The 20,362-nt window shown below is 43.0% G+C and overlaps 1 protein-coding gene across 4 annotated transcripts; it reads left to right on the forward strand.

Moving 5' to 3' along the window:
- The first annotated feature begins 86 nt into the window (after window positions 1–86).
- esrp1 (epithelial splicing regulatory protein 1) lies at window positions 87–15,200 on the forward strand. 4 transcript variants are annotated; one of them, XM_063199174.1, is made up of 17 exons: window positions 87–474; window positions 572–700; window positions 1,468–1,572; window positions 2,735–2,849; window positions 3,313–3,408; window positions 4,099–4,153; window positions 4,892–5,002; window positions 5,513–5,645; window positions 6,078–6,120; window positions 6,537–6,662; window positions 7,092–7,330; window positions 8,973–9,227; window positions 10,128–10,332; window positions 11,693–11,822; window positions 12,864–12,969; window positions 13,816–13,901; window positions 14,686–14,767. In XM_063199174.1, exons 1-16 carry the CDS (start codon window positions 343–345, stop codon window positions 13,891–13,893), a joined length of 2,058 nt encoding a protein of 685 aa, XP_063055244.1. In that variant the 5' UTR covers window positions 87–342; the 3' UTR covers window positions 13,894–13,901; window positions 14,686–14,767. The 4 variants fall into 4 exon arrangements, with proteins under 4 accessions (XP_063055244.1, XP_063055241.1, XP_063055243.1 ...); XM_063199171.1 differs by lacking the exon at window positions 13,816–13,901 and having other exon boundaries at window positions 14,686–15,200; XM_063199173.1 differs by lacking the exon at window positions 13,816–13,901 and having other exon boundaries at window positions 10,128–10,320; window positions 14,686–15,200.
- The last annotated feature ends 5,162 nt before the right edge of the window (window positions 15,201–20,362 follow it).

Genomic DNA, 20,362 nt, shown 5'->3' on the forward strand with positions numbered 1-20,362 from the left:
GGTATCTGTTACCTGAGTCACGTGACAAGTGGACAGGTAGGTCGACCCACGCAGACACACACACCCCACACACACCTAATAGACAACTTCCAAGGAGGTGCTAGCCACAATGCGCACCTTAAGACGTCTGAAGTTTCGTTTGTATTGAATTAAGAGACCGCAGCATTTCACCCTTGAAACTATAACCGAAAGTTTGGATGTTTTGGAGATTTCTTTTGGCTATGAGCGCGCGCGTGTGAATGAGTTTGTACGTGGAAAAAAAACTACACGCACTGTCCTGCTTGGGATAGGATTCGTTTAGTGTAGTACACTAAAGCGTCTTCTTTAAGGTCTTTTGGAATAATGACGGGGAAAATGGAGTGTCTCGTGGCATTATACGTCTCAACATCAGGCGGCAACGGTGATGAGTTGGGCGCAGATGAGCGCGAGCTTGTACAGCTGGTCTGGCAGGTCGTGGATCTGGAGAGCAATAAGGTAATTCCTTCGAGTCGAGACGTAGGCTACTTGCCCCCTGAATGTACGTGCAGTGTATGCATTTTGACACCAATGTCTATATCTCTGTGCCTTACAGATAGGGGAGATAAATGAGATTGTCGTGCGTCCTGATGTGGAAGAACTAAGTCCGGACACCTTTCAGCTGACAGGACTGACGGAGCAAAGAGTTCATGCCGCGGAACCGCTTGAGCAGGCCATAGAACAGGTGCGTCCGTGAAGAAATGGGCACTAGCACCATACGCTACCAACTGAAGCAGCGCTAGCTATGTAAACATATTTTTGACTATGTTTAAGTAAAGTCACGTTGTTGTTTTGACTAAGCTAAGTTGAGCCAGCTTACAGTGTAATCATGGTTAGTGGAACTGGCAGCCCAACGTTTTTTCAATTCATTTTTTAAAGTAGTCTATTATTTTAAAATGTTCAGGGGCTCTCACAATTTCAAGTGAAAGATGATGTATACTACAGTGACTTAATTTGTTGAGATGGGTAATGCGTTTTCACTCAACATAGCAACAGTTCTGCAGCAAGTCAACAAATCATTTTACAGTGTGGACATAGGGCCTATTTATAAAACACACTTACAGTACTTTTTTTGAAAAAGAGTATGTGTGCTCTTGGTCTTTCCTTGACTTTCACTGGAATAAAATGCTTTGTATGGAAGTGTCTTTTTTATCACTGGCAACTCTGTATAACACTGTCATTACCAAGACTAGGTGGTAACACACATGCAAGCCCAAATGTGTGTGTGTGTGTGTGTGTGTGTGTGTGTGTGTGTGTGTGTGTGTGTGTGTGTGTGTGTGTGTGTGTGTGTGCGCGTGTGCTGGGGTGCTTCCACAGTGTCCCCGCTTTGCATAATAAATGTGCTATGCACATACGGATTTAGGAACTACAAAATAAGTAATTGAAAGGAAATTCAGTAAAGTGATCAGGTGTCTATTACTGACAGTGTAAATTCTGTTTTTCTTTGTTTAGTTCAACAGTCTTCTAAGCACAGAACTCAACAAGCGACATTTCTGTTTCTGCACGGATGGACAGAGACACATACGACAGGTCCTTCATGCGGAGGCTTCAAAAAAGGTGCATATATTACACACACACACACACACACACACACACACACACACAGAGATCTCTAGCTACACGTTGGGAAGCAGTGGTCTGATCGCTAATGTTTAGAGTCTCCATGGATGAGATGCCCTTGAGCAAGGCACTTATAACCTCACATCAGAGGCGATTCCAGGGTCAGGTGGGGCCCCAAGCGAAAATGCAAAAGAATGAACATTTGAACCAAAATTGCCACTACTGTGGTAAAATGTGGGCTGTTATTCACTATCTAGTGGCTTGGGGGCCCCAAGCGGCTGCCTGCCTTCTGCTCCTCTGCCTCACATTGCTCCAGGGACTATAACCAATACCCTGCACCTAAATAACTGCAAAAGTCTTTGGATAAAAGCGTCAGCTATGTATACCCACACTGACCTTTTGCATCATGTTTTCTTGTAAGGGCGAGCCTGCAGGTGGTTGGCTGAAGAGGAGGAAGTGGGATCATTGTTTTATAGCATCATTTCACTCTAGTAATCTAACTGCTGAAATAATATTTGAAAGCCTACGCGCACCAGGAACAACCTACCATTGGTTAAGGCTTCCTGCAGTAACGGTAGTACTGGTGAAGTGCTATGAAAGCTTGTATTACATTTCTGTAAAGTGATGCACAAGCCACAAAAGCTGCACAGCCAAATGGAAGTGTGATTAGGCCTACATGTTCTATGCATAGTTTAAAAAGTGGTGAATTGTTATGTTCTTTTACCCTATGTTGAGGAGGGGGAGGGGTCTTGCTGTTTGTAATTTGGCAGTGGCACATTACAAACGTGGCAACCAAGCCAAGTGATTGAGTCAGCATCCTGTCAAAACTACAACAGAGTTCAACCCCCCCAAATCTGAAATTGGTACTCAATTAGGCAGGTCTAGATCCTCTTTGCAAAGTAAGTCCAAGGGTATGGCAAGGGCACGGAATGAGTTTTAAAGGGGAGGTGCATTTTTTTTCTCGATTCTTTATTTTTTAATAATGTTACTGCTGCTGCACTCCACTCATTTGTCTTTCAGTACAATTTGAGAAAGCCTCATTTAGGGAACCCCAAAGTGGGGATACTAATGCACCACTGCATCCCCCTTTCCAGCACCTATGGGGTATGGGGGAAGCCCAGGCTGTGAGTTAACCCTTTATGTGTGTTGTGCTTCACAGAACATTTCGCTGCCCATGAGCTTCTACTCCTTTTTTGACCTGCGCAAAGAATTCCAGACGGCCTTCCCCTCCCTGGCCAAACACAAGGAGCTGGACCTGGCCATTATGTGCGACTGTATCCTTTTGAAACACTCAAAATCCCCCACTTCACTAACAAGGCTGCACAATGAATTTTGTTCATTCAACCCAGAGATTCAACACTTTGCACCGTTCCACTAGTGGAACACTACCCTGGTCATTGAAAAGACTGTGTAGTAACAGTGCTACACTACTATGGACATTATAGCATAATACGTTATGACTTGGTCGTTGCCTTTCTGCTCGCAGGAAATTTATAACAGGGGTCTTGTTTTAACCCCTTAGCGTAGAGCCTCTGTTATAACCTTATTGACACTGAAATGGTAATGACCAAGTATTTGTTTCTTAAGACTCTTTGCATTGTCATAGCAATGTTCTTATGATGTAGTTGAGTGTTTTCAACAAAGAGTGAATAGGCCTGTCAACAGGCTCATCTGAAATAAGAGCCTACTGCATTAAGTATATTCTGTTGTTAGTTTTCCTGACAAAAGTGGTAATAGGTCTAAGTGTAACTGTTGACTCTGCGCTTCCATCAGCGGCCTACCAGCTTCAGCGGATAGTCCAAATTATCCAGGCTTTGAATACAGAGTCTGTGTGTAAGTATCTCTTACTGAACTTCACACACACACACACACACACACACACACACACACACACACACACACACACACACACACACACACACACACACACACACACACACACACACACACACACACACACACACACACACACACACACACACACACACACACACACACACACACACACACACACACACAAGGAACATGCTCGCTTGGAACATGCTTGCTGCAGGAAGTGTGTGCACATGCACTTTTTGTGCACAAATTCATTGCCATGCAAATTTTATGTTCATTTTGCACATGGTAGAGTGCCAGACACAATGTACACAGATGCTTGTGTATGGTGCAGTATTGACCGGACCGCTCGGAGCGATCTTCCCAACTTCCATGTTGAGGTGGAGGTGGAGTCAAACAATGATGGAATATGTAAATGAGTACCCATTGGCCATCTGCCCCCTAGATACATCCAGTATTGTGTCTTGATCTGCTCATTATTGTGCTCTGATCATTCTGAAGCAAGTATGTGCACTCAGACGCACATGGTTGCGTTTGTAGGCTAATTTAAGGCCCACAGCAAGCATGTCCGCTGCCTTCCACATTAGCATGTATACTAATAATAATATACTAATAGTAATATTAGCCTCCACATTTTACATGCATTTTGACCCGGATCCACCATGTACCCTGTCTATTCTTGCACAGGCCATCAGTTCTTCACTCCAGACCGGGTGAACACCAAGTTTGAAATTGGAACATTGTAAGTGACAACAGCATACTTTAGAGGCACTTCTACACAAGACCATTTTCACACTGTGACCAGTCTCATGACCAAAGGAAAAACGCCACAAGTAGGCCCAGGGGCATATTGAGTTAATTATAGGTTCTTGAGAGTGCAGATGCTAAGCTTACAGTGAATCTGGTAATATCTGAAAAATGTGTGGCCTTTTGAATGTTTTCACTTCTTATGCAAAGTGCAAAACCTAGAATTCAGCTCTGGAATTTTCTCTTGCCTGCAGAAAAGACATAAACCTGACGGTAGAAGTAATTATAAAGCTACTTAAAGTACCATAAGTAAAGTAGGCTACTGCATATCACTAGAGATTGATGGACCATTCAGTTAAAATAGGCATTTCATAGACAACAATACAGCACAGTACACAGGATGTTGTAAGACTTCATTAAGAGCTCATAAATTCTGTTTGTATCTGCCTATATTTTCAGTTTTGCCTCAGGGAAAACGGTGCTCTGCAGTGTTTAAAGCTTGACAGCAGTTTCTTTTTTTTGACACAAGCTTATTGGTGAAACTTTAACTCACACATGCATGAACCTAATGCAGTATGCATGTGGTGTGGATAGATACACAGACAATGTTATCATTCAAATTTTGTTTGTTTTGCCAGTGCTTTGCAGTAGTTTGAATTTGATTGCAGAATGTGTTTTCACATTTGCTCTGCCATTAGCATGAATGGTAATACGTGTCATCATTTCTGTGCAGCAGTCGTTTGGAGTGTGTGGATGACAACACGGTGATCAGGGCGCGGGGCCTCCCATGGCAGGCGTCCGATCAGGACATTGCTCGCTTCTTCAGGGGACTCAACATTGCCAAGTGTGTTTCAATGTCTCGCGTATTTCTCTCTCTCTCTCTCTCTCTCTCTCTCTCTCTCTCTCTCTCTCTCTCTCTCTCTCTCTCTCTCTCTCTCTCTCTCTCTATATATCCCCCTCTCTCTCTCTCACACACACACACACACACACACACACACACACACACACACACACACACACACACACACACACACACACACACACACACACACACACACACACACACACACACACACTTTTCTAAAATAAATGCACACTTACTGTGCAGCTAGGCATTCAGACAAACATACTAAGGTTTAATTAATTAAGTCATTCAGTATTAAAATGTTTCTTTGTAAGCCATGCACAAATAGCAGATGCCCATGATGCTCATGTTTATTGGAAGTGTGTGTGTGTGTGTGTGTGTGTGTGTGTGTGTGTGTGTGTGTGTGTGTGTGTGTGTGTGTGTGTGTGTGTGTGTGTGTGTGTGTGTGTGTGTGTGTGTGTGTGTGTGTGTTTGTGTGTGTGTTTTCAGAGGTGGAGCAGCGCTGTGCTTGAATGCACAGGGTCGGCGGAATGGGGAGGCTTTGGTTCGTTTCGAGTCACAGGAGCAGAGAGACCTGGCTCTACAGAGACACAAACACCACATGGGGAACCGCTACATAGAGGTACTAATCACATCCCCTTCACTCATAGAGCAGTTTTCTAACCCCCAGAATCCTATTGGGCACACAATCCATTAAAAGCAAAAGTCACTAAAGGTTAAGCACACCACTCACAAATTCCAACATCTTAGCTGTTTTCAATACAGATGCACGCAGATGCACTGCTGACTTGATATGACTGTTGAGATGATACAGTAGATGTCTGTTTTATCAGAGCCGCTCGTTCAAATCCATTGTTGAGTCCACTTCCTACTATGCTTTCTTGATTGCTATATTAAGTGTGCGCCCAGTGTGCAGGGGCAACAAAAATCGTCAGCTCTGCCATTGCTCCACAGTGCCGTCAGAACTGGTGTGAACTGGCCTTTACCGCTATGATATACACACTGGAATATTGCAGCATTGCACTAATAATTGTGTGTTTTGTCATTGCTTTAGGTTTACAAAGCCACGGGGGAGGACTTCTTAAAGGTTGCTGGTGGTAAGCTAAATACTCTTCCACATGATGGCAACACAAACCGGTCTTGATTGTTTCTGAGTAATTAAACCAAGTCATTAGCTGATGCCAAGTAATTGGCTATCTATAAATAGAATAGTTAATTGTTTGAAAGACTGGCAGGGGGTGAGAAATAAACCAGAACTTTGGAACAGTGTCGGCAGCACTAAGTGTTTTCCTTCAACTGAAATCTCATTCATCTGTGGTCAATGGAGAGATGTAAAAAAAAGCCTAAAAATAGACTTTTGCCTCATCAGATTGTATGTTTTTCGGATTTTACAAAACTCTGTCAGATTTCATGTATGTAGACTCTAGAGAATGGGCCTTATAACAGACTGTTATGTGAATCAAAGTGTGTGGAGGTTAAATGATGTCTTCTCTCATGTTGTGCTGTTTCCCAGGATGCTCGAGTGAGGTGGCCCACTTCCTGTCCGGCGACGGTCACATGATCGTGCGCATGCGTGGCCTCCCCTTCAGTGCCACACCACAGCAGGTGCTGCAGTTCTTCTCAGGGTGCCAAACTACAGGTCAGTGGTGGCTTATTCACCTGCATTGTTTTTCTTTTCTTCTTTCCTAAGTTTGCCTGTATCATGGTGTAACGGAAGAGGTGAGAGTTTGTGGGTCCGTGAGAGTTTGTGAAAAACCCTGTGTAACCGTGTACACTAGCTTTCTGCATCTGTCATGTCTGCATACTCTGTTAGTCCCCTACAATTTGTATATTTCTGCACTTGATTTTGCTTTTGTTCTACTTGTGTACAAAACTGTATTTTGTTATGTATTACCTCTTTGTAAATCGCTTTGAATGAAAGCATCTGCTATAGTAAATGTACTGTAATACAATGAATAATGTGCACACATTTGAGTGTATTTTCAGTTTTGGACAGTGGTGTTGTAGGAAACGCAGTAGCTGGTTTGCTTGTCTATAGGTGAAATGCATGATAATTACTATACTACAGATGCCAAAGATGGACTGTGCCAGCTGAAGGGCACCACCGTGGCCAACGGGGAATGCCCAGTTGCAGGCGGCACTGCTGGGATCCTATTGGTCCGATATGCTGACGGACGGCCCACCGGCGACGCCTTTGTGCTGTTCGCGTCCGAGGAGCACGCCCAGCTGGCCCTCAAGAAACACAAGCAGCGTCTGGGGAAACGCTACATTGAGCTGTTCAAGAGCACGGCCGCTGAGGTCACCCAGGTGAGTGCAGAGATGTCAAAAGTACAAAAGAAACACTGTTTCCTTTCAACATAGCCAACATATAGGAATAACCAGTAGACCTGTGCACTCCTACATGTCTTACGATCAGCTGACTCTGTGCTGGTTGGATCAAATTTGTGTTGGGTTCTTGTTTAAGTGTTTTTCAGTAACCACACAGTCTATCAACCTCATTAGGTGCAATGGAATAAATGGTGTTACTGCTGTGTAATATTATGTGCTAGTGTTGTACTTACACCATGAATTTACTTTTACTTTTACTTTTGACACCTCTGGCTGAGAGAAGGTCAAGTGGCATGACAGAAGCGTTAGTATGGCTGACTGACTTTAAATGGCAATGGTGGTTGTGTGTGTGTAGTTACATTACTCTAAATAAATTATCTAAATGAATGTACTGTACAGTTATTTAGGTACAGTCACTAGGTATATTCCCTGGAGCTATGTGAGATTATGTGTCTTGCTCAAGGGTGTGTCAGCCATGGACAATATGGGATTCAAACCCACAATCCTCCAATTCCAAGACCAAGACCCTCACCGTTAGACGGGCTGCCCATAGTTCTGTGGAACCATTTCCTTTTTCAGAGCACTGAATCAGTACTGCTGTGCACTTCCATTACGCATATTTATGCCTGAGTGTGTGAGAGCACATGTGTCTTGCCTATGCTTTTTCTCAGAGCCAGAGTAAGCATAGGCTACGCACTATCCATGCACACACCTCGTTGAGCAAACATTGTTAAAAGGAGGGCAGTAAAATATTAGCCCCTTTTGTACTGGAGAACTCACAATCGTAAACTTCATAAACCTCTGGGAATCACCCAAGTCTAACCCAGAGGCCAGGGGGGCCATAAGAGCCCCCTATTCACAGCTTTACAACTCATTAAACTCCCCACTTGGAATAACTCCTAGGTTCACCTGTGGGTATTTAGTTGTTACATGTGTGTTATTGTAGCATGCATGCATACAAAATTCCACTCCAGTTTGTGCCAAAATTAAAAGGACAATGGCAATATTTTGAACATTAAGCCCCTTTTGTGAGTTGTGTGAATGGTTTAGAGACCCCCTCATTATTTTTTTCATGTTTGCTGCTGTCTTTGTTAATTGGCTAATTTGGATTTTGTCACAACCGGCTTCAGAATGGCAATCTATGGGCACGGACACGGTTCATTTGCATCAACACTGTGACGCTGTCATTTAGTTGTAGTTGCTTGTCTATTCCAAAATAATGGATATCTTTGCTCATGGACTTTTCAAGTCAGTGACCTACCCAGACTCCGATTAAGGTTTAAACTTGCTTATAGAATAGTTTATTTTCACTACACAGAAAAACAAAGAAATGTAGTTTAGCAAATGATCATCACACTTTGAGAAAAGCATGTCTGTGTCTGTAACCCTTTATCCCTTATGCAGCATGGCGTAAATGACCTTGCAATTTGCACATACAGTAGTTTAATGATTATTAAAATGTGTTATATATTGTGTAGACCAGCATATTAAATTTGGTGTGTGTGTGTGTGTGTGTGTGTGTGTGTGTGTGTGTGTGTGTGTGTGTGTGTGTGTGTGTGTGTGTGTGTGTGTGTGTGTGTGTGTGTGTGTGTGTGTGTGTGTGTGTGTGTGTGTGCGTCAGGTGTGCAACAGGTTCTCCTCCACTCCTCTGATCTCAGTCGCCCCTTCCCCGCTCATTTCTATGGTGCCATCGCCATTAGCAACGGGAATGTTGCCCTTGGTTACTGGTACGTTTCCGTTGGCGGCGGGCATTCGTGACTGCGTTCATCTGCGTGGTTTGCCCTATGACACGACCATCCAGAACATTCTGGAGTTCCTGGGAGAATTCACCGCAGACATTGCGCCCCATGGAGTCCACATGGTCTTGAACACTCAGGTAATGTTTAAGACGGGTGACCAAAGACACAAAGGCATACAAAGAGTTTCGTTGTTAAACAACTTCAACACCATTTTTTTTACTTTCGCATTTCAATATTGGAGATGTCCTTTCATTTATGTGTGAATTCTGGCCATTCAAATATTTTGAGAACATACTGTGTAAACCTGTATAACATGCATTTTGAAATACAATGCAAAGCAATGCCCAATACAGAAATGTCAATTTCCCACAATGTTCCAAGATGGATAGAAGTAATTTTACAACAAAGCTCTTAATACACAAACATCCTAACCAGGTGGCACAAATACAGTATTGCCATACAATGTGTGCAGATTACATTATTCATTTGGTTTGTATCTGTCTAAAGAGTTTAGCTGTAAGAAACTGGACATTTCATTCCTTCTGGTTGATATGGGGGATGCTTGTAGTTGTCAAATGTCAAAATCTGAGAGGCCTGGACTGGTAATCTGGCCCCAATTTCCTGGCCCACTAACAGTCCTCAGGGGCTGATGCTGCGTTTTTAAAATATATTTTTTCTTAGAGACTGGCCCACAGTTTAGAGGGTGCCAAGCACCAGGCCTTCTTTTGGTGACAGTGCAGAACTGTAATAGTGTCATATAGTGAATGTGTGGATACGTGGACGGGAGTAATTTTGAATATCTTTTACCTGAAATATTTATTGCTTTACTGAAAGAAGGACTGCTCCAGCTGTACATATTACAATGACAAAAATATACTCTATATTCCATGTGCTCAAGCAGTATGACCCAAGTGAGGAATGGTGTGATCTAACATCCTCACGGGTGTGGTTCGGGCAAAGGCTATTCTTCATAAATTCTTTATATGCTATTCTTTCCCTTTATACATAGTCAAGGTGTGTGTGTTTTGTGTTTGTAGGGGCGTCCCTCTGGCGAGTGCTTCATCCAGATGGCGTCGGTGGAGAGGGCGTTCCTGGCCTCGCAGCGCTGCCACCGCCGCTACCTGAAGGAGCACTGCGTGGAGGTCTTCCAGTGCTCACATGAGGATGTGCGGCTCTTGCTGAGGGGCGGGGTTGTGGCTCCAAGTGGGCGGGGCGTGTCCCCACCACCATGTAAGTTACGGCGTAAGTGTGCTGCTGCTGCTGGGGGTGTGGTCAAGCAGGGGACGCTTTCCCATTGGCTGGTAAGGTGTGGGAGCTCTGTCACTCAATCTAGCATCAAGCATTCATTCATTGAACCTTCAGGGGTGGTGAATCATTTTCCCCCTTCAATATGTTGCATCGGTGATGATTATTTGGGCAGGGGAACCTAAATCAAGCAGTCATTTAAATCCTGGTGAAGGGGTAACTGTAGACATAGTAATGGGATGGACATATAAGATCATAGTGTCCTGACCAGTGATGGACAACCTGCGTTCCGAAGCCACAACGTAGTACCACACGTCCCAAGTCGCCTTGTTCCCATAACCTCTTCTAGTACTAGGCTGTTTGGTGATTTGGTGCTTTTTCCTCTACCTGGCTTAAGAGATGACGTTAATGGAGATAAACAAGTTTTGCGCCCAACTGGAAGCAAACGTTGGTACGGTACTGTGGCCTTTGAAATCAGGTTCTTCATTGCTGGTGCTGGCTGTATGGGAGTGATTGTGGATCGCACACTGCCAGTCATGCCAGTCACACATCTGTTGATTATTTAAGGTTTGCTTTGGACCTCTTCTTGGAATACTGCTGCTTCTGCAGACAGGGAATGGGAAGAGTACATCACAAAGCAAAGTTGTATTATTTGACTATGAGTAGCAGTTGCAGTAGCAGTAATTTAATGTCTGAAACAAGAAGCTACATGTACATGTAAGCATGTCTTCCCGTTCCCCCTGTTTGCAGCAGCAGTGGCAGCCTTGGTGTGGACTGCAGCGTCACATACTGAGAGATGTCATAGAATTCCATTGGTGTAGATTTATACGGCAGCTGCATGCATGCGCGTAGCGCCCCAAGGGCATCCACAGTGAGTTTTGCTGTGTTAATTCAACACTTAACAGAATCAGATGAAACACTCAGAGTGTTGTCTTAACACTAAAATTCACTGTGCACCCTGTGAGGAGTGTGTATGGTTAAAGCAGACGAAACATGTTTTGAAGGAGTTTATTTCCGAAATCTATGCTGCCCCATTCACATTTGATCTTCGTCATGAATAGATATTAAGTACTGGTAATTAAAACGACATTTACTGGTCTGACCAGAGAACGTTTTGCCAAAGAAGTCAAAGCTGGGTCTATGACTGGTAATTCAAAATGCATTAGCATCGACAGGTTCCACTTATTTGTGCATAAAAAAATGTGTGAAATTTCGAGCCATGGCGAATACTTGAGGGTGGTTGTAAATATTAATGAAAAAACACAATATTGGTGAATGGCCAACATAAATTCTGGATATAATCTGCTGAAACCTATTACTCACTGGGCCTTTAAATGTTCCTATTGTACTCATACAGGCATGTCCAACCCCTCGTACTTTCCGCATATGGGGATGATGCTTCCCATGGAAGCTGCAGGAGCTGTTTATCCAGCACACATCCTGCTCAACACACACCAACTGCCCTTTTATACCACCTACTATCCCAGGTGAGGCTGTTATTTCTTTTAGATCTTACCTTTTTATATTCAGCCAGGATACTGCAGGTTGAGGGCCCCTTCAGTGGGACGTTTTGATGGGGCCCTAAGCAATTACCTACAGTAGTCTGCCTTTTTGTAAAAACAGGCTCTGTGTGTGCATATACGTAGCAGTAGCCCCATTACATCCTCATCAGCACAGACCTACTGACCTTTTACACCTTTTTTAAAGTATGTTTTGGGGGCTTTTTGGGCCTTTATTATGACAGGACAGTGCGAGAGGAGGCAGGAAATGAGCGGGAGTGAGATATGGGGTAGGGCTGGGAAATGACCCCGTCCGGACTCGAACTGGGGTCCCCATGGGCATGCAAGCCCAATTGTGTGTGCATGCTGTGTCACAGCGCCACCCTGACATTTTACACCTTTGGTTATTTTATTTTATTATAGATTAAGACCTGCTCTTAATGCAACGCTTTGTAGGCTTCTTAAGTTTGGGTGCTCTTTAAGTCCAAGGTTTTGTGTTCATAGTACATAAAAAATTGAGAAAAAAAATCTAACTGACGAAGTCACTGCAGATTAAAATATTTGTACTATTTACACTAAGTCCTACATGGACATAAGAAACGGGTGAGCTTTGTCTTTAATATGTCCATGTAGGATTTTTTTCTCCTTTCTGAATGGTTATTTTATTCTTCATCATTACAGAGCCACCTTTTTTTATAAACAGTGCATTTACCTAGGATCCCACAAGTTGTTCAACAGAGTGGTGCCATTGCAATAGTTCCAGATCCACTTACTTTCAATACCATTACACTTAACCACTTCCTCCAAACTCTCAGCTTTAAATCAATAAATGCCATTTACAAAGTTAGCATAGGTGTGTGTGTGTGTGTGTGTGTGTGTGTGTGTGTGTGTGTGTGTGTGTGTGTGTGTGTGTGTGTGTGTGTGTGTGTGTGTGTGTGTGTGTGTGTGTGTGTGTGTGTGTGTGTGTGTGTGTGTGTGATGAGGCTCCAGCGTTCCTCTGCTAATAGAGAGTGCCATTTGACACTGCAGCCCCCCAGGCTCCCCTCCCTCGCTGGGCTACTACCCTCCTGGATCCTCTCAGTGCCACACCTTACCAGCACCCGGACACACCCTCCCCACCAACACTCTCAACCAGGTAACCACGCACGCATGCACGCGCGCACGCGCACACGCACACACACACACACACACACACTCCTTACCAGCACCAGGACACACCCTCCCCACACACACACTCTCAGCCAGGTAACAACACACACACACCCATACAGAGAGAGAGAGAGAGAGAGAGAGAGAGAGAGAGAGAGAGAGAGAGAGAGAGAGAGAGAGAGAGAGAGAGAGAGAGAGACTGAGAGACTGAACACACACACACACACCCTCTGACTCTTAATACCCCTCGTATTGTACACTGTATCTGTGCATACATACACAGTTGCTTGCACTCTTACACACAATTGAAAAAAAAAATGTAATGGTTCATGGGAAACGAAGTGGAACATAAATTAGGAAAACCTGATGGGCATGTTAGGGTCGAGAAAGCATAATGCCCCGATGGCAACAAACCTATTCAATCACCTCACATCCAGAGTGGATCAGACAGCTCAGCACAGCACAACGCACTGACACAACCAGAAGAACTAGTCTGACCCCCACCACACCCCACCCCACACACATATAAAGAAGAGATATCCACCGCACTGGTTTGGGTGGGGTGCACTTAGCTTGAAAACCTGTTCCGACTTGAGTCAGAACTTGAGCATGTGCTCTCTCTCACTCTCTCTCTCTCTCTCTCTCTCTGATCTTTAATCTTGTCCTCTTCCTCTCTCTCACACACACAGCAATTGAAAACACTGAATGCATTAACAGTGCATTGGTACAACAACCTCCGTCTTATACAGCCATTAACACTCTTATAGCTCTCTCCCTGGTCTAGCTTCCTCACCTTACTCTCCCTGTCTCACATGTCTTCATTTCTGTCCAGTATTCACCAGCTGATGGCCTCTCACACACACTCGAGCACACCCATCTCACACATCCTAAAGAGTGGGTGTGTATTTGAGCAGGGAGGTAAGGGAGGATTATCAAAGCCTGTTGTGTCTCTTCTTGGTGCACTGCATGCATGTATTGGGAGAGGCCGTGCTAGTTAGTATGGGGCTGCATATAGTGTGTGTGTGTACGCGTGCATGTGTGTGTGTGCGTGTGTGTGTGTGTGTGTGTGTGGAGTTGGCTGAAGGGTGTTGGACTGTGGGAAGCATATGAGCGAGGCTATAGGGTGGTTGTGCTTCAAAACGAGTTCAATATTTAAAGGTCTAGTGTGTAATTGTTACAGTAGATTATTTCCAGAATGTTATGTTGGCCATTCACAAATTTCTTTTTAAATAAATATTTACTACCATCATCAATTATAAGTATCATGACTCGGAAATGCGCACTTTCCATATATGAATGTGGAACCTTCATCCACTCTTTTGAACTACCAATCATAGACATCTACCACTGCAACACTTATGCTGTCCAGGGCAGTTAATATTTGTTTATTTACACTGTACATATTCATGGGTCAAAGATGTTTTTTGGGCTTGGACGTCAGATGGGGCAACTGCATCTAATGGCCATAAATGAATTAGGCTAGTAATTGTTGGTTGATATGCTGCAATGAATATGCTTCTAGATAGTCCTTTAAAAACAAGAGTGGCACTGGCTGCACTGCCACTGCTGAAACGTCACTGACCCTCATGAAAAGATGAAATTAGTGAATGGGCAGCCTACATTTTGGAAAGAAATGACTAAAATTACAGGCTGGAACTGGAATGACACATAGTGAAATATCACCTTTCCTTTTTTGTCTCAGGCCCACCAAGATGCCCTGGTCACCGTTCCTGCCCTACTCGCAGCCAAACAGAACGTCACAGAACAGAGTTTGGGATTCGGTGCGCCGCAACTGTCTTGGAATAGGACTTAACTTTAAGGGCCACAACTTTAAAAGGTACTACACGTGGCATTTGTGTCATTTTGTGTCGAGTGTAGTGCATGAAAAACAATCAACTGTACAGACCAAATTAGTGTGAAAAAAATGATCCTGCTGACATGTCCTACCTGAAGTATATGCATAGAATTGCAGAGTTTTATTTCAGCAGTAGCATAGTACTGTAACTGACTAGGTGTCCAGTTGTCCAGTCTTGCCATAACAGGTTATGCCTGAGGTGGCGATGGAGATTAACATATCAGCCAAACCGTTAGACAGTACGTCTGGTTCTAAATATTTGTTGATGGTGGGCAGTGTGCATTTCCTCATGTCCTCCTTTAACTACATGCTGCCCCCACATGGACAATCCAAAATGCCACAAATGCCACACATAGTGCCTTTAAAGGGGTATGCCACTATTTTGGGGCTTAATACAGTTAAAATCGTTGGCTGGGGTTTATAAAGGTGGTAAAGTGTCTTATTTTTCATGTTAAGCGTTGTCTTGCTTTAAGACAAGTTAAAAGAGGGCATATGTCGCTAAGCTAGTGAAAGTCAATGTATACGTGTAGCATGCTTCAATGCTACACGGATACATTGACTTTCACTAGCTTAGCGACATATTCCCTCTTTTAACCTGTCTTAAAGCAAGACAACGGCTTACATGAAAAATAAGACACTTTACCACCTTTATAAACCCCAGCCAACGATTTTAACTGTATTAAGCCCCAAAATAGTGGCATACCCCTTTAATGGTACACTTGGAAGTTCTCTTTGTATTCTTAGACAAATTGATAGTAGTTATTTATACAGAATTGTTGAGGGTGCCATGTTTTTTTGCTGTGAAAAAGGTTTCACCAAACACACCAGACTTATATTTGTCATGAGTAAGCAGTTAGGGGGTCACACTTGTAGCCCAAAGGTTGCTGGTGCAACTCCCGACCGGACAGGTTGGTGGGGGAGTAATTAACCAGTGCTCTCCCCCATCCTCCTCCATGACTGAGGTATCTTGAGCATGGTACCGTTCCACTGCTCTGCTCCCTTGGGGCGCCATTTTGGGCTGCCCCCTTGCATAGGTGAGACTGAGGCATGAATGCAATTCTGTTGTATGCAGTGAGCACTGTGTGCTGTGGAGTGCTGTGTCACAATGACAATGGGAATTTCCCAGATGGGTTTTCTATTTTCAGATGTTCTATATACCGGTATATAATTATCAACAACTGCTCCTTCATGTTTTTGGGAAGAGAATTTGGGAGTTTGCAAGTCTACACGATATCCCAAAAATATATAATCACAATTTGAATAATTGTTAAGCAAATATTTGTTATTTTTCATTCATTTCAGTTTCAAAATGTAATTGAATTTACAAAAAATGTTCCCATCTGTCCCATCTGTCACCATTATTGTCACTGTCTGTGCCTCAGACTTCTGTCTAAAGTCTATGAGATGAGCAACAGTCACTCAATTGAGAGCAGCAAGTGAATGCGCACAAATTTAAAAAATATATATAAACATAATAATCACCTACTTTACAATAATTCTAAGCATGTTATGCATACATTTTGGGATACACTGTATACAGAACCATGCATGACATTCATTATGTCGAACTGTAATAGCAAAACATAGGTTTTTCTTATAGCCTATTTCAGAGCTGTATCTTTTACCTGACCTGTTTCAGTGGTATAGCTTCTGTCTTCATCAGACGGTACATGACCTGTCATTATTGACTGGGAGGTCACACCTCCACAACATCAGCTGATTTTAAAGCACGTCACACATCAACATCCTCTGATGAAGATGAAAGCTAGGCTATACCGTCAGGTAAAAGATAACACTTTTATATGTCTGAAGTACAAGCAAACCCTAAGTTTTGTATACAGAACCATTTTCATTTTTGAGAAAAGCTATTCATTACCAGTCAAGCTAGCAACCCCAATGCTTCTGCTCAATTTCATCTTTGAAACTGGATGATACACCAAGCGAACTCCTCACACCAATGGCACCTGAACAGTTGTTTTTTTGTTATTATTGCATTCTATGTGAATGTTGTTTGTATGAATGTTAAGAGTAAGTTTACGATTTTGTATTTGTCCAAAAGAAATTGATTGTAAATGTCTGTGTGCGTGGTGTGCATGTGTGTTTTAAAGAATCACTACCTATAGCTATTTTTTATAATGCCTGCTGTGTTTCGTCAAGTCCTCAGGGAACTGCAGGAGAATTGCCTTCAATCGTATTCAGTAGATAGAGATTTCCAAAGCAACTAAAGCCTACTCCTTTCCATTTGCATATCCTTAAAGAAAGAGAATGCCACATGGAGTCGAGATTTGTCTTGTCTCCTCTGGAGCACACACTACATGTAGTGTAGTCTATGTCTTTTCATTAGCTGAGGCTTTTATCCAAATGGACCTAAGGTGATTTCACCCTTGGTCCATTTCAGCCATTTAAGCGAACTCCGACCTGTGACTCAGCCTTTTCTGCGCATATGCGAATGTTCCAAAGTGTACCCAGACACCTCGGAAGTGAACCGTACTGAGACCTTTATTGACGTGGTCTCAGTAGGGTTTGCTTAGGAGTCCTGACAAGTTACCCTTGTGACCACGGCTCTGAATTAACTTTTTTTCATCACCAGCCAAAATGACTAGTAGATGCTAATCTTACTAGCCAAACACACACTGACAAATGGGTTAAAGTGGCTGGTAAGTTGGTCTTTTCTACCAGCCAAACTGAAATTTCACCAGCATTTGGCTGGTTGGCTGGTGTTAATTTAGAGCCCTGCTTGTGACTAGATATAATCACTCAAGGAGTGCTCTAGAACCGGGTATGATCAAAAAGAGGACTGACACACGATAAAAGCCTAATGGAACAAGAAAGAGCGGTCAGTTATTTTTGTAATAGACTCACAATATGAACAAAAACAGACCTGAGACCATTTGCTGTCAGTTCGTTTTTTTGGTACACTGAGTTTGGTTCACTTAAAGAAAAAAGGGACTAGGTGTGAAAATACCCTTACTGGGTATTGGTTACAGTCCCTGAAGCAATGAGGGATTAAGTGCCTCGCTCAAGGACACTTGGGCCATGGATGTAGGTGTATGGATAGCACACACCTTCTATCCATTGGTCAGTATGGGACTTGAACCTGCTACCCTCCGATCCAAAGACCAAAGTCTTTAACATTATCCCTACTAGGAGACCCAAATATAGTACATGATGGAAGCAATCATTTGTTATTGTGTTATTGTACACGAGGACATTTTGAGACACACTGACATTATCTGTAGCCTGTCCCATGATGGGAGAGAGGGAGAATCCACATGATAAAATGTGAGTTCCCAAATAATGAATGCCTAAATAAGGAATGAGTGTCTACTTCTTGGTATTAAACATAGTTTTTTGTAGTCTTTGAAAATAGAGGACAATTTTTAATCAGTAAGATTCCTTGTTAATGAAGTTGTTACATGTTCTACTTGTGTTTACCATTTTATGCCAAATTCAAATGCACTGTTGAGTACCAAATATTGACATGTCTGCTCATCAAAGAGGGAAGGCAATATGAAGAGTCTTCCAGGTCCTCTCAAAATAATGCTGGTTCAAGCAAGACCACTCCTAGTCTTAAAATCAGGCAGCACACTGAACAATCAAGTACAGAAACAATGAAGTCATTTACAAAAAACTATACTGAATCAACATTTCCAACATCAAAGTCAGTCACTGTTTTCACGTTTGAATCCGGTAAGGAAAAATCAGATCATATTGACTTGTATAACTTCTCCGATTCTAGTACTTCAAGATTTTTGCAACTTGCGTTTAAACTGGATTTTATAGTGTGTTGGAAAAGGGCACTTCAGTCACAGAAATGTTAAGTGGATGATAATGTGAATGAGCTCCCTGATCAACTACCACACTGCTCTCCATGTCTATGGGAGTATGCATGGAGGCACGGGGAGAATTGGCCTTTTTCACTCACGTCAAACAAGTTCCGTTTTGAAGTGAGGTAGGAGCCAGGCTACCAGTTTCAGGAAGAAAACAATTGTGTGCCGGTATACAGTTGTGTGTATATGTCTAAATGCCACTGGTATACAGTTGTGTGTATATGTCTAAATGCCACCGGTATACAGTTGTGTGTACATGTCTATGCCACATGCATATGCATACAGTATGTCTATGCCACATCAAATGTGTTTGACATCATCTGAAAAAGGCCCCATTGTGGGTGATTTTGTTGAAGTGTGTCTGCATCTTTAGAACTTCCTTCTGTATATTGTAGTAGTTGAGTAAGTACAAATGTAACACAATGACTTGTAATAAGTTAGAAAAGCTAAATAAAGAAACATGAAGCAAACGCTGCTGACTGAAACACTTGACTGTGTGTGTGTGTGTGTGTGTGTGTGTGTGTGTGTGTGTGTGTGTGTGTGTGTGTGTGTGTTTTGTTTCCAAGCAAGAGAAAAAAACACAGGACATGACACATAATTGGTTTTGCTACTTGATTTTATTTACAACGCTGTGCCACATTGGTGAGTCATAAGTAAAAAGTCTCCCCAAGGAGATTGAGACAGGCTTGAACTGCCTGCCAGCCTGCTGAGTGCAGCTCGCTGATCTGTCCTTCCCACACTCACGTCTCCACACAATGAGATCTGATTACGCATGTATATTTAAATTATCTATTTACAAAAATATTGTATTTTTAAGCTATTTAGAGTACGTCTTTATGCCTGCAGGAATGTCAGAGGTTTGTGAATTAAAGGAATTTCAGCTGGGATCTCTAGCAGAGCAGTAGTGGTGTCTGGCGCCCTCCTCTGGTCATTTCTCATGCCTGCGTTCGTTGAATGAATCTGTGTCAGTGAAGTTCAAACGCTGTTAAGATAAAAACACCATTTAACACTCAAATGTCACTGGGCTAAGCGTTAGACACTCAGGGGAAGTGTAGCCATTTCCCTCTATTTTGTTGATGTGAGTCACGCACACTTGAAAGCTCTTTCTCACTCTCATCTTTCTCTCTCTCTCTCTCTCTCTCTCTCTCTCTCTCTCTCTCTCTCTCTCTCTCTCTCTCTCTCTCTCTCTCTCTCTCTCTCTCTCTCTCTCTCTCACACACACACACACACACACACCAAAAGGGGAGTAAGAGGGCGGAGGCAGACACAGAGTTGATCTTATTGAATACCTCCCTTATTACATGAGTCAGCCTCAAAAGAGCAGTGAAAAGTGCCCCTCACACTCTCCCCATAACCACCCCTCACACTCTCCCCATAAGCGGAGCTGCACTAGCATTGGACACCAGCAGCTTCACAATGTAATATGCTCCCATCAGGAACAGATATTGAAAAAGGGGGCTCAATTCCTGCATAACCCTCCAAAGCAATTAAAGTAATGCAAAGGAAAAGAAAAATGGCAACACTGGCATCTTAAGAGTTTCATGATGGCACGGATGTGGCAGTTATGTACTCCCTAACTGGTTCAGAAATGGGGAACAGGTGGGATTTGGAGAGTAAAAAAATTAAAATCTTGCGTGGTCTGTACATATGTACACCAAAGCGACATCTCAGACTGCTTTTTCCCTCTGGCTATT

This window comes from Engraulis encrasicolus, chromosome 5, assembly GCF_034702125.1.
Source record: "Engraulis encrasicolus isolate BLACKSEA-1 chromosome 5, IST_EnEncr_1.0, whole genome shotgun sequence".
NCBI lineage: Eukaryota > Metazoa > Chordata > Actinopteri > Clupeiformes > Engraulidae > Engraulis > Engraulis encrasicolus.

What these genes read in the sequence shown, in the direction of transcription:
- esrp1 (XM_063199171.1), top strand. Translation starts at nt 343, where the DNA reads ATGACGGGGAAAATGGAGTGTCTCGTGGCATTATACGTCTCAACATCA. An exon ending in CCTGGCCATTATGTGCGACT is followed by an intron (nt 2,850 to 3,312) that starts GTATCCTTTTGA and finishes AAGTGGTAATAG; the next exon opens with GTCTAAGTGTAACTGTTGAC. An exon ending in CTTCTTAAAGGTTGCTGGTG is followed by an intron (nt 6,121 to 6,536) that starts GTAAGCTAAATA and finishes GCTGTTTCCCAG; the next exon opens with GATGCTCGAGTGAGGTGGCC.